Raw genomic sequence first — 13291 nt, forward strand, 5'->3', positions numbered from 1 at the left:
CATAGTTTCTCCAGCCCCCTCTGCCTTGCAGCGTGCTCTGACATCTCCAGGTGACGAACTGTCTTCACCCCATCCATTCTTCACTCTTTTAGGAAGCAAAACTCTTCTTAAATTATGGAGGGTAATACAGTCTCCACCATGAGACCGTGGATCTGAAGCCATCGTCCACCATTTCCTAGTTGTGTGGCCTTGGAGAGATCATTTAATTTCTTTAAGCCTCAGTTTTTACATCTATAAAGAGGAGGTAACAGCACCTCTATGGTAGAACATGCGAGAAGAATATAAACACTAACAAAAAACACCCTGCCTGGTGTCTGACATATAACAGGTGCTCAATACATAGTAGCTCCTATAATCCTTGATTAGCAGTCATAATACAGTAGTGGGAGCAGCATCTCGAGTCATTCTGAACTCTGCTGCAAAGAACCAGGCTCTGGGAAATGGAATGGGAGAACCAGAATGCCCAGCAGCCCCTCTATGCCAGGAGGCTGGAAAACAATGGCTGAGGTAGCTAAATTCAGCCCAGGGAGGAATGCCTGAACTCTGCCTTTCTTTAATCACTACCCCATCTCGCTCCATGATGAGGGTAATTGCCATCCTGCTTGAAGCTATTTCTGAGAAGAAACAGAGCCAAGGCTGACCTCCTTCACCCGGCTCTCCTCGCCGGACTGCCTCTACAGCAGTGTCCCCTACCTCCCTGGGTTGGAAGAGAATAAACGGGGGATTCCATTCCATCTCAGCTGCTTTATCTGGCCTGCATCACTGGGTCAAAGGATGTGTTGTCCTCCCATACCAAGAGCAGAGGCAGGAGGAACCAGGCAGCCCGGGCAGCCGTGGAGGGGCCTGTTCCCTCCTACTCCAGTTCGCACCTCCAGCAGGCCCCGCCACAGAACCTGATGGGCCTTCTGTCTGCCCCCACGGCATGCCGCAGCACCTCTCCCCCTCGCTCACCTACAACTAGCGAAGCGGCTTCCTTTGTGAGGACAGCTTCCTGCCTCTACAGCCTCTCTGGGAGGAAAGGGACCAGAAGCTGTTGGGAGTTAGCCAAGCCCGTGAAGCTGGCCTAAGTCAGTAAGTCTGGGTGACCCACCCCAGAGGGGTGCTCAACTGATACATGTTTGCCAGGAAATGCACTGCGCCATTCTGGGGCTGGGTTCTCAGCTATTTTTGGCAAGGATTGGTGGTATGCAAAAGCAACTTCCCCTTTTTATTTTTTTTTGGCACAGACCTAGCAAAAACTGAGCAATCAACATTTCTTGTTCCCATGTCACCCTTCTGAGCACCTCTCTGCCTGCCGAATTACTGAGGCCATTGCAGTTGGATTCCATTTCTGCACTCCAGGCACGGGATCAGCCCACCAAGCTGGGGTGGCCTCATTCCGGCGATGGCTCCCGGTACCAGCTGCTTCCTGTTGGCGGTGTTGCTTTCTGCAGGTTGTAAAGCCATCACCTCCTCGGAGCGGATGTGCACTGAGGTGAGTCTGAACTATTTGTCCTTACCCAGGTTAAACTGCCTGGAGATTCTGAGATTCAGCATGCAGTCCTATCTGAGCCTTGGCCTCCCAATATCCACTGTCTTTATAAGGGTGACACGGTGTGTAGCAGTTTTTCTTTAGAGTGAATAAGGAGCCCAGGGGATGGGCTCAGCCAGGGGATGATCTGGGAGATTCTTCACTGGAAGAAGTGAGTGTTTTCCTCCTCTGCAAACAATTCCCTAAAAATAATCCTGATTGGGGGTGCCTGGATGGCTCAGTCGTTAAGCGTCTGCCTTCGGCTCGGGTCATGATCCCAGGGTCCTGGGATCAAGCCCCGCATCAGGCTCCCTGCTCAGCGGGAAGCCTGCTTCTCCCTCTCCCACTCCCCCTGCTTGTGTTCCCTCTCTCGCTGTGTCTCTCTGCCAAATAAATAAAATCTTAAAAAAAAAAAAATGATCCTAATTGGGACATAAGATACCAGCAGGGTTTCAGGGCAAAGGACAGCCCTCCAAATGTGCTTTCAGCATGGAGGTGCTCTTTGCCCAACATCCTAGCATAAGGCCACTACCCCAAACAGTTTTCTGGTTTCCTGGAGATTAGGGAAGATGGCCTGTGCCAGGTTTTAGAGCATATAAAGATCACTCTGAATGAGTCTGGCTTTCTCCTTGCATTGGACAGCCCTCCATCTGTTTTATTAACCCACAGGAGTAACACTGGAGAATAGGGCCAGATTGCATCTTCTGTTTTGGCCCATAACAATATTTACCAACTTGTGGGAAGTTCTTGGAGAGGATGGTGAGAGAAAGGAGAAGGGCCTCAGTCTCTTGCAAACGCCTAAAATGTTCCAATGTTCCTCCCACTGAGAAACTTTTCACAATTCTGGAGTCTAGAAGTCTAAGATCAAGGTGTCGGCAGGGTTAGTTTCTTCTGAGACCTCTCTTATGGGCTTGTTCTCCCTGTGTCTCCACATCGTCTTCCCTTTGACGTGTCTGTGTCCTGGTGTATTCTTCTCCTAAGGACACCAGTCATACTGTATTAGGGCCTATCCTAATGATTTCATTTTAACTAGATTACCTCTTTCAAGACCCTCTTTCCAAATAAAGTCACATTCTGGGGTACTCAGGTTAAGACATATGAATTTGGGGGCAACACAAATCAGCAAACAAAAGAAGGGGTCAAGGAAGAGGTTTTTATCAACCCCAGAAGGCTACCTCCTCCTCATTCAGGTTGGAAGGTCAATTACACACAGACATGCAGGGGACATGATAAGAGGCTCGGAGTGGGGACACCACCTCCTCAGTGATCAGGGAGGTATGCCATTCACTATCTGACAACATCCTCAGGTAGGATAGTACCACAATTAAATTCCAGCTCACTGGGAAGCAAGCTCTTTTAAATGCCCCCCTCTTAAGCCTACCAGTCCAACTCTTAAATCCCTGCATTGCTACAAAGCCCATGTAGCCCTCCAGAGGCCCACAAGGGAGTCCTGGGAGATTCTGGAAAGCCCGTGGAAATACTAGACCATCTCACTTCCTATTGAGGACACTAGGTTCCAGAGTTGCCAATTCCTTTTTGCAGGTGGCCCAGGCTTTGGCAGGGAAGAGGGGAAAGCAGCAGGGTGAGCACCCTAGGCCTTGTGCTGCCTATTCCACAGCCCCCCTGACACTCAGGTGGCAGAAGTGATGCTGAGGGTCCCAGGATCTCCAGGCCTGGCCCTATGCTGCAGCAAGAGCTTTCTCTTTTGGGAAAGTCAGGCGAGGCTGAAACCTTTCAATACAACAACCTCCTTGCAACTCTCCCTCTGAAAGGACCGATTTTCAATGTTTTGGAACCAATGCAATTAACATTGGATCTATACTTTCGTTTACATCCTTTATCGTGTATGAGTTCTTGGTAACAGGATTCGCAGGCTGTTTCCTGAGCGGTCACTCTCTGTGACTCCTGGGACGTTGCTAGGGGATACAAAGATGAATGAGAGTTTGGTCCCAAGGTAAGAAGGGCTGCTGGGAAGTGCAATAAAAGTGGGAAGGATAGGAGAGGAAGCTTTGGGTTGAAGGGTTTGGCCTTTTTTCAAGTGCAGATCACCGCAATTCGCCCAGGCCTCCCCCTCACCTTACTTTCCTCTTTTGTTCTCCCCTCTAGGTTAAGCAGATTTAACCACACACTGTCTATGTGCTCCTGTGGGCCCCATTAGCTCACCAGGCCCTATCCTGAAAACAAGGCTTTTGTTTTGCTTTGTCTGGAGTTTAATAAGCCTTTTACTGAAGTAAAACATACATACAGAAGGTTCCCCAATCCTACGTGTACAGTTCAGTGAGTTTTCACCAAAGGGAACACACGCATGTGACCGGCACACAGATCCAGAAACAGCACATTCTCCGAAGGCCCTTCATGCCTCTTTGCAGTCACTAGCCCCCGGGGGCATCCAGTACTCTAACTCCCATGACCAAAGAATGATTTTGCCTCTTTGTGAATTTTATATACAGGAGACCACATGGCATGTACTCTTCTGTGTCTGGCTTCTTTTGTTCAGCATTAAATATATGACATTTACCAAAGAGGCTGCGTAGAGCAATCATTTGTTTATTTTATCACGTATTGTATATTTTTTGTGTATTGTGGTAGTCTCTTATATTAGTAAACCACTATTTATTTATTCATTCTACTGTTAATGGCCATTTGCCTTGTTTTCGATCTCTTGGCTATTATAGATGCTGCTGCTTTGGACATTCATATCTATGTCTCTAGAAAAGAGATGTGCAAACCTTGATTAGGTGGCAATGTATTTGGTCATAGGGTATACATATATTTAATTTCAGTAGATATTGCCAAATGGTTTTCCAAAGGGTTGGTACCCATTTATACTCATTGGCAATGTATATGAGTTCTGATTTCTCTGTATCCTCACTAATAGCCTCACTATTGTTTAAGAATGTTAACCATGCTGATGGATGAGTAGTAGTATTTACTGGGATTTAATTTTTATTTTCCTGATGATTAAAGTGAGTACATTTTCAACTTCATTGGCCATTTGCCTATCCTTATGTGTGTGTGTGTGAGAGAGAGAGAGAGAGAGAAAGAAAGAGAGAGAGGGAAGTGCTTCTTCTTTTGCCCATTTTCCCTTGGGTTATCAGTCTTTTAAAAACTGATTTGTAAGAGTTCTTTACATATTGTGGACACAAGTCCTCCGTCAGATTACAAATATCCTCTCCCATTCCATGGCTTGCCTTTCCACTCTCCTAATGATACCTTCTGATGAACAGAAGTTCTTAATTTTAATGTAGATTAATTTGTTATTGTTCCTTTATTTTCAGTGAATTTCTGTCCTGTTTAAGAAATTTTTGCCTACCCCAAGGCCATAAAGATATATCCTATGTTTTCTGAAGGTATACTTTGTATTTATTTCTATTGCTAGGTTTCATATTTACATCTACAACCCACCTCGAATTGTTTGTTTGTTTTGTATATGATGTGAGGTGGGAGTCAAGATGAATTTTTTAGTAAACTTTTTATTTGAAAAATATTTCAAACCCAGACAAGTTCTAAAAATGTAATGAACATCCATAAACACTCCATGTGGATTCTTCCATTGTTATATTCTACATGTTCTCTGTGTGTGTGTGTGTGTGTGTATCATAAGTAACAAAATTAGAGCCATGACCAGGTATTTGGAGGCTGACAAATGTGCAAAGTATAACTGGAATAAGTGTTCTGTGATTTGAATTCTAGTAGCACTTTAGATGCACTCTTGAATAATTACTTTGGGGTGTAGACACAACACTTCATTTCAAATGGGCTCATCTTGGCTATCCTGTCCCCTCAAAACTATGGTAGGAGGCAGTCCTTCAGTCCTGGGGAGGGGTGGGGAGTGCTTAGTAGAACTTCTTGTCAGGAGAACTCCAAGTTCACAAGTTCACAGATACAAACGCTTCTGCAGAGTTGTCAACAAGGACATGATGTTGTGATGATTCGGAGAAAGATGATTCTCGTCTCATGACTACTCAACATACATTGTCTCATGAATCCTCAGCGCTGGCCCACAAACAAGGTTATCCCCCATCTATAGTTGGGGAAAAAGAAGGCTCAGAGAACACAGTTTAGTGGTTGAGAGCTGGGATTTGCCCCCGAGCAGTCTGACTCAAGACAAATAGAAAGTGAACTGCATATAACTGGGATGCCCTTTGCCTGGAGGTGTCAGTTGTAAGACTGGGCCCTCCTGGGAATGTTTTCTGTTGAGGGAGCAATTATTACTCTGGGATTTGACGCGTCACACTGCCGTCTCTGGATAGAGGAGTGAAAAATGGCAGGAGGGTCAGTGTTTGTCATCCCAGACTCCTCGTGCGGGGGTAGCTAGCCGCCGTGGGTGCCAAATGCAGACGAGATGCTCATTGGAGAGGTGGGAATTGGCACGCGGTGAAACTCAAAGGGCTCAAAATTAGAAAATGATTTCAACACTTTCGAGAAAAGAAAATGCAGTGGGATAGCAGGAAGTTAGAGATACAGTGGAAGGCAGCAAAACAAGATCTTGATTGAAAAAATGCAAATGTATACCTGGGAGGGAAAGGGATCGCAAACACAGAGGTTGCACTTGGAAGCCCTGCTCTGCCGAAAAGGCACAGCTCCGACAGGACGCTAGGGATAAAGTGGTTGGTGCAGGTCCCAGTGCACACGGGGTCCTGAGTAATGCCCCGACTGGGAAGGTCGGGGGGAGGCCTGGGACGGCTTCTGTGAATGCCCCACAGCCTTGCGCAGCCCTGTAGGGCTGCATGAGTTCACCGCAACAAGGGACCCATCTGCCATGGAACCAGCCAGGCTAGGAGAGAGAAGGTCATTTCAGACAGTGACCTGGCACTGAGGGCTAGAGAAGGAGAGCTGGTTTCATAGGAAGTGCTCATGTGGAACTCAGAGGAACCACAGGGGCTGCACAAGCAGTGGGGGTGTCTGCCTGGAGAAGCAATGAGCACGTGTCCCTGGCAGACAGCCCCGCCCTGGGCAAAAGGGCAATGGCCACACAGTGTTCCCTTTCTGCAGCCTGTCCCTTCCTTCTCTCTTGCATTGCCATTCTGCGGTCCCGGAATCCCGTGCTCTGCTAATCGCACTCCCACAAAGTTTTGAGATGGATCCTCACAGTAAGCAAGACACAGCTTCATTCATGCAGTATTTCTGCCAAAAATGTATAACTTGCATCAAATCATGAGGAAAGACATGACCCCCAAGTGAGGGACATTCTGTAAGAAATGAGGCTGTGTTCAGTAAAAAAAAAAAAAATAGGAGAAGAAAAGATGGCGGAGGACTAGGGGACCCTATTCCAACTGGTCCCCGGAATTGAGCTGGATATCTACCAGACCACTCTGAGCACCCACGAAACCAGCCTGAGATGTAAGAAGATCTGGATCTCTACAAACAGAATATCGCAGGCGGTTGGTTTCAAGGTACGAAATGGGGAGCCGTGATCCTGCAGGCAGATATCATAGGATAAATGACAGCGGGAGGGTGCCTGGCCGTGGGGATCCTACACCGCCAGTGAGTGACAGCCTCGCGCGCTGGGGACGGGCACAGACTCGCAGACCGGTAGCATCGGGAAAGGACTTTAGGGCAGCCCCCGGGGCGGAAACCTGGAGCGGTGGGGTCGCGGGCATGCATGCGCACGAACTGGGAGTGGCTGGCGGTTTTAGAAGCACAAAGAGCAGAGACGTACCCCGACCTGGAGGCAGGACTGGGGGCGCTGCGGAGGGGCGCACAACCCAGGACACTGCAGTTTATAGCAGCACGGACAGAAACGGAGATGGTGTGGCCTGGAGAGCTCACTGAAGAACAGACTGAGGTCTCTCTGCTCGGAGGCAAAGGGTTGGAAACGGTCTCTTCTGCTCTGATGCAGAAAGCCGCCAGGGAAAGCCGCCAGAGAACAAAAGCCCCCAAAACTGATTCCGGCTGAGCCCATCCCCCGCCACAGGGGCGCAGGGCAACTCCGCCCAAACAGGGTTGCCTGAGTAACAGCGCAGCAGGCCCCTCCCCCAGAAGACAGGCTGGGAAAACAAGAGGCCAGCAACCCTAAGGTCCCAAGAAAACAGGTGCATCTTGCTTGGGTTCTGGTCAATAATTTGGACTATCTACATTCCCTCAACCACCCATCAACAGAATGACTAGGAGGAGGAACCCCCAAAATAGAAAAGACTCAGAGATTATGACTTATGCCGCAGATTTACAAATGGATGCAGATATAACCAAGATGTTGGAGATGGAATTCAGGCTAGCAATTGTGAAGACAATAGCTAGAATGGAGAAATCAATTAACGGCAACATAGAGTCTCTAAGGGCAGAAATGAAAGCTGAATTGGCAGAACTTAAAAATGCTATCAATGAGATCCAATCCAATCTAGATAATCTAAGAGCTAGGGTAAGTGAGGCAGAAGAAGGAATAAGCGACCTGGAAGACAATATAATGGATAAAAAGGGAAAAGAGGAGGCCAGGGAAAAACAACTCAGAATCCATGAAAATAGAATCAGAGAAATAAGTGACACCATGAAGCGTTTCAATGTCAGAATAATTGGAATCCCAGAGGGAGTGGAGAGAGAGAGAGGACTACAAGATGTATTTGAGCAAATCGTAGCTGAGAACTTCCCTAATCTGGAGAATGAAACAAACATTCGCGTCCTAGAGGCAGAGAGGAAACTCCCAAGATCAAGGAAAACAGGCCAACACCGTGGCATGTAATAGTAAAACTCGCAAATCTTAGAACCAAGGAAACCATCCTAAGGGCAGTGAGGGGGAAGAGATTCCTTACATACAGAGGGAGGAACAGCAGAATAATGTCAGACCTATCCACAGAGACCTGGCAAGCCAGAAAGGCCTGGCAAGACATATTCAGGGTACTAAACGAGAAGAACATGCAGCCAAGAATACGTTATCCAGCAAGGCTTTCATTTAGAATGGATGGAGAGATGCAGAGCTTCCAAGACCATCAGAAACTGAAAGAATATGTGACCACTAAGCCAGCCCTGCAAGAAATATTAAGGGGGGTTCTATAAAAGGAGAAAGACCCCAAGAGTGATATACAACAGAAATTTACAGGGACAATCTATAAAAACAACGTCTTCACAGGCAACATGATGACAATTAATTCATATCTTTCAATAATCACTCCAACGTGAATGGCCTAAACGCTCCCATAAAACGGCACAGGGTTGCAGATTGGATAAAAAGACAGGACCCATCCATATGCTGCCTACAAGAGACTCATTTTGAACCTAAAGATACATCCAGACTGAAAGTGAAGGGATGGAGATCCATCTTCCATGCCAGCGGACCTCAAAAGAAAGCTGGGGTAGCAATTCTTATATCAGACAAATTAGATTTTAAACTAAAGTCTGTAATTAGAGACACAGAAGGACACTATATCATTCTTAAAGGGTCTATCCAACAAGAAGATCTAACAATTGTAAATATCTATGCCCCCAACATGGGAGCAGCCATCTACATAAGCCAACTGTTAACCAAAATAAAGAGTCATATTGATAACAATACGTTAATTGTAGGAGACCTCAATACTCCACTCTCAGCAATGGACAGATCATCTAAGCAGAAAATCAACAAGGAAACAAGAGCTTTGAATGATACATTGGACCAGATGGACCTCATAGATATTTACAGAACATTCCACCCTAAAACAACAGAACACTCATTCTTCTCGAGCGCACATGGAATTTCTCCAGAAAAGACCACATACTGGGTCACAAATCAGGTCTCAACCGATACCAAAAGACTGAGATTATTTCCTGCATATTCTCAGACCACAATGCTTTAAAACTGGAACTCAATCACAAGAAAAAATTTGGCAGAAATTCAAACACTTGGAAGCTAAAGACCACTCTGCTCAAGAATGTTTGGGTCAACCAGGAAATCAAAGAAGAACTTAAACAATTCAATGAAATCAATGAGAACGAAAACACATCGGTCCAAAACCTATGAGATACTGCAAAGGCAGTCTTAAGGAGGAAATACATAGCCATCCAAGCCTCACTCAAAAAAATAGAAAAATCCCGAATTCACCAACTAACTCTACACCTTAAAGAACTAGAAAAAAAGCAACAAACGATGCCTAAGGCACACATTAGAAGAGAAATAATAAAAATTAGAGCAGAGATCAATGAATTAGAAACCAGAAACACAGTAGATCAGATCAGCGAAACTAGAAGTTGGTTCTTTGAAAGAATTAATAAGATCGATAAGCCACTGGCCAGACTTATCCAAAAGAAAAGAGAAAGGACCCAAATTAATAAAATTATGAATGAAAGGGGAGAGATCACGACTAACACCAAGGAAATAGAAACAATTATTAGAAATTATTATCAACAACTATATGCCAATAAACTGAGCAATCTGGATGAAATGGAGGCCTTCCTGGAAACCTGTAAGCTGCCAAGACTGAAACAGGAAGAAACTGACAACCTGAATAGGCCAATAACCAGTAGCGAGATTGAAGCAGTGATCCAAAACCTCCCAAAAAACAAGAGTCCAGGGTCTGATGGATTCCCTGGGGAATTCTACCAAACATTTAAAGAAGAAATAATACCTATTCTACTGAAGCTGTTTCAAAAAATAGAAACAGAAGGAAAACTTCCAAACTCATTCTATGAGGCCAGCATTACCTTAATCCCCAAACCAGGCAAAGACCCCATCAAAAAGGAGAATTTCAGACCGATATCCCTGATGAATATGGATTCCTCAACAAAATCCTAGCTAATAGGATCCAACAATACATTATAAGGGTCATCCACCACAACCAAGTGGGATTTATCCCCAGGATGCAAGGATGGTTCAACATTCGCAAATCAATCAATGTGATAGAACACATTAATAAGAGGAGAGAGAAGAACCATATGGTCCTCTCAATTGATGCAGAAAAAGCATTCTACAAAATACAACATGCTTTCCTGATTAAAACTCTTCAGAGTATAGGGATAGAGGGAACATTCCTCAAGTTCATAAAATCCATCTATGAAAAACCCAGAGCGAATATCATCCTCAATGGGGAAAAGCTGAGAGCCTTTCCCTTAAGATCAGGAACACGTCAAGGATGCCCACTCTCGCCACTATTGTTCAACATTGTACTAGAAGTCCTGGCAACAGCAATCAGACAACAAAAAGAAATAAAAGGTATTCAGATTGGCAAAGAAGAAGTCAAACTCTCTCTTTTTGCAGATGACATGATACTTTATGTGGAAAACCCAAAAGACTCCATCCCCAAATTAATAGAACTCATCCAGCAATTCAATAATGTGGCAGGATACAAAATCAATGCACAGAAATCAGTTGCTTTCTTATACACTAACAATGCAACTGTAGAAAGAGAAATTAGAGAAACAATTCCATTTATAACAGCACCAAAAACCGTAAGATACCTCAGAATAAACCTAACCAAAGAGGTAAAGGATCTATACTCTAGGAACTACAGAACACTCATGAAAGAAATTGAAGAAGACGCAAAAAGATGGAAAAATATTCCATGCTGGGGCGCCTGGGTGGCTCAGTCGTTAAGCATCTGCCTTCGGCTCGGGTCATGGTCCCAGGGTTGTGGGATCGAGCCCCGCATCAGGCTTCCTGCTCAGCCGGGAGCCTCCTTCTCCCTCTCCCACTCCCCCTGCTTATGTTCCCTCTCTCACTGTGTCTCTCTCTGTCAAATAAATAAATAAAATCTTAAAAAAAAAGAAAAATATTCCATGCTCATGGATGGGAAGAATAAACATTGTTAAAATGTCTATGCTACCCAGAGCAATCTATACCTTCAATGCCATCCCGATCAAAATTCCAATGACATTTTTCAAAGTGCTGGAACAAACAATCCTAAAATTTGTATGGAATCAGAAAAGACCCCAGCTCACCAAGGAAATGTTGAAAAAGAAAAACAAAGCTGGGGGCATCACGTTGCCTGATTTCAAGCTATATTACAAAGCTGTGATCACCAAGACAGCATGGTACTGGCACAAAAACAGACATACAGACCAGTGGAACAGAATAGAGAACCCAGATATGGACCCTCAACTCTATGGTCAAATAATCTTTGACAAAGCAGGAAAAAACATGCAATGGAAAAAAGACAGTCTCTTCAATAAATGGTGCTGGGAAAATTGGACAGCCACATGCAGAAGAATGAAACTCGACCATTCTCTACCACCATACACAAAGATAAACTCAAAATGGATGAAAGACCTCAATGTGAGACAGGAATCCATCAAAATCCTAGAGGAGAACATAGGCAGTAACCTCTTTGACATCGGCCACAGCAACTTCTTTCAAGATACATCTCCAAAAGCTAGTGAGACAAAAGCAAAAATGAACTTTTGGGACTTCATCAAGGTAAAAAGCTTCTGCACAGCAAAGGAAACAGTCAACAAAACAAAGAGGCAAACCACAGAATGGGAGAAGATATTTGCAAATGACACTACAGATAAAGGGCTGGTATCCAAGATCTATAAAGAACTTCTCAAACTCAACACCCAAAAAACAAATAATCAAGTCAAAAAGTGGGCAGAAGATATGAAAAGACACTTCTCTGAAGAAGACATACAAATGGCTAACAGACACATGAAAAAATATTCATCATCATTAGCCATCAGGGAAATCCAAATCAAAACCACATTGACATACCACCTTACACAAGTTAGAATGGCAAAAATGGACAGGGAAAGAAACAACAAATGTTGGAGAGGTTGTGGAGAAAGGGGAACCCTCTTACACTGTTGGTGGGAATGCAAGTTGGTACAGCCACTTTGGAAAACAGTGTGGAGGTTCCTCAAAAATTTAAAAATAGAGCTACCCTATGACCCAGCAATTGCACTGCTGGGTATTTACCCCAAAGGCACAGATGTAGTGAAAAGAAGGGCCATATGCACCCCAATGTTCATAGCAGCAATGTCCGCAATAGCCAAACTGTGGAAAGAGCCGAGATGCCCTTCAGCAGATGAATGGATAAAGAAGATGTGGTCCATATATACAATGGAATATTACTCAGCCATCAGAAAGGATGAATACCCAACTTTTATATCAACATGGATGGGACTGGAGGAGATCATGCTACGTGAAATAAGTCAAGCAGAGAAAGTCAATTATCATATGGTTTCACTTATTTGTGGAACATAAGGAATATCATGGAGGACATTAGGAGAAGGAAGGGAAAAATGAAGGGGGGGAAATCGGAGGGAGAGATGAACCATGAGAGACTATGGACTGAGAAACAAACAGGGTTTTAGAGGGGAGGGGGGAGGGGGGATGGGTTAGCCCAGTGATGGGTATTAAGGAGGGCACGTACTGCATGGAGCACTGGGTGTTATACGAAAACAATGGATCGTGGATCACCACATCAAAAACTAATGATGTATTGTATCGTGACTAACATAACATAATAAAATTTTAAAAATAAATAAAATAAAATAAAAAATATACATCTATCTCAATGCCATGAGAGTCAACAAAAGGCTAAGGAATTGGCACAGACCAAAGGTGCCTAAAGAGCCATGAAAACTAAATGCAATATGTGAATTTGGATTAGAAAAACAAAATTACTATAAAGGACAATATTAGGACAATTGCCAAAATGTGAGTATGAACTGTATGTTGGACGATAATATCGTATCAGTGTTCAATATTCTGAATTTGGTAACGGCACTGTGGTTACAGAAGAGACGTCCTTGTTCTCAGGAAATTTAGGGGTAAAGGGACATGATGTCTGCAATTTACTATCAATAAAAAAGAGAATGAGAATAGCCTCTGTGTGTGTGTGTGTGTGTGTGTGTGTGTGTGTGTGTGTGTGTGTGTGT

The 13291-nt window shown here is 44.5% G+C and overlaps 1 protein-coding gene across 1 annotated transcript in view; it reads left to right on the forward strand.

The window, feature by feature from the left end:
- Nucleotides 1-1239: 1239 nt before the first annotated feature.
- CD180 (CD180 molecule) overlaps nt 1240-13291 on the forward strand; it is a 22801-nt gene continuing 10749 nt past the window's right edge. The window contains exon 1 of the mRNA XM_032404295.1: nt 1240-1474. Coding sequence (XP_032260186.1) covers nt 1385-1474 — 90 coding nt within the window. The 5' untranslated portion in view covers nt 1240-1384. The remainder of the gene's footprint in view (nt 1475-13291) is intronic.

The sequence above is a fragment of the Phoca vitulina genome, unplaced genomic scaffold, assembly GCF_004348235.1.
Source record: "Phoca vitulina isolate PV1807 unplaced genomic scaffold, GSC_HSeal_1.0 scaffold6, whole genome shotgun sequence".
Classification (NCBI taxonomy): Eukaryota; Metazoa; Chordata; class Mammalia; order Carnivora; family Phocidae; genus Phoca; species Phoca vitulina.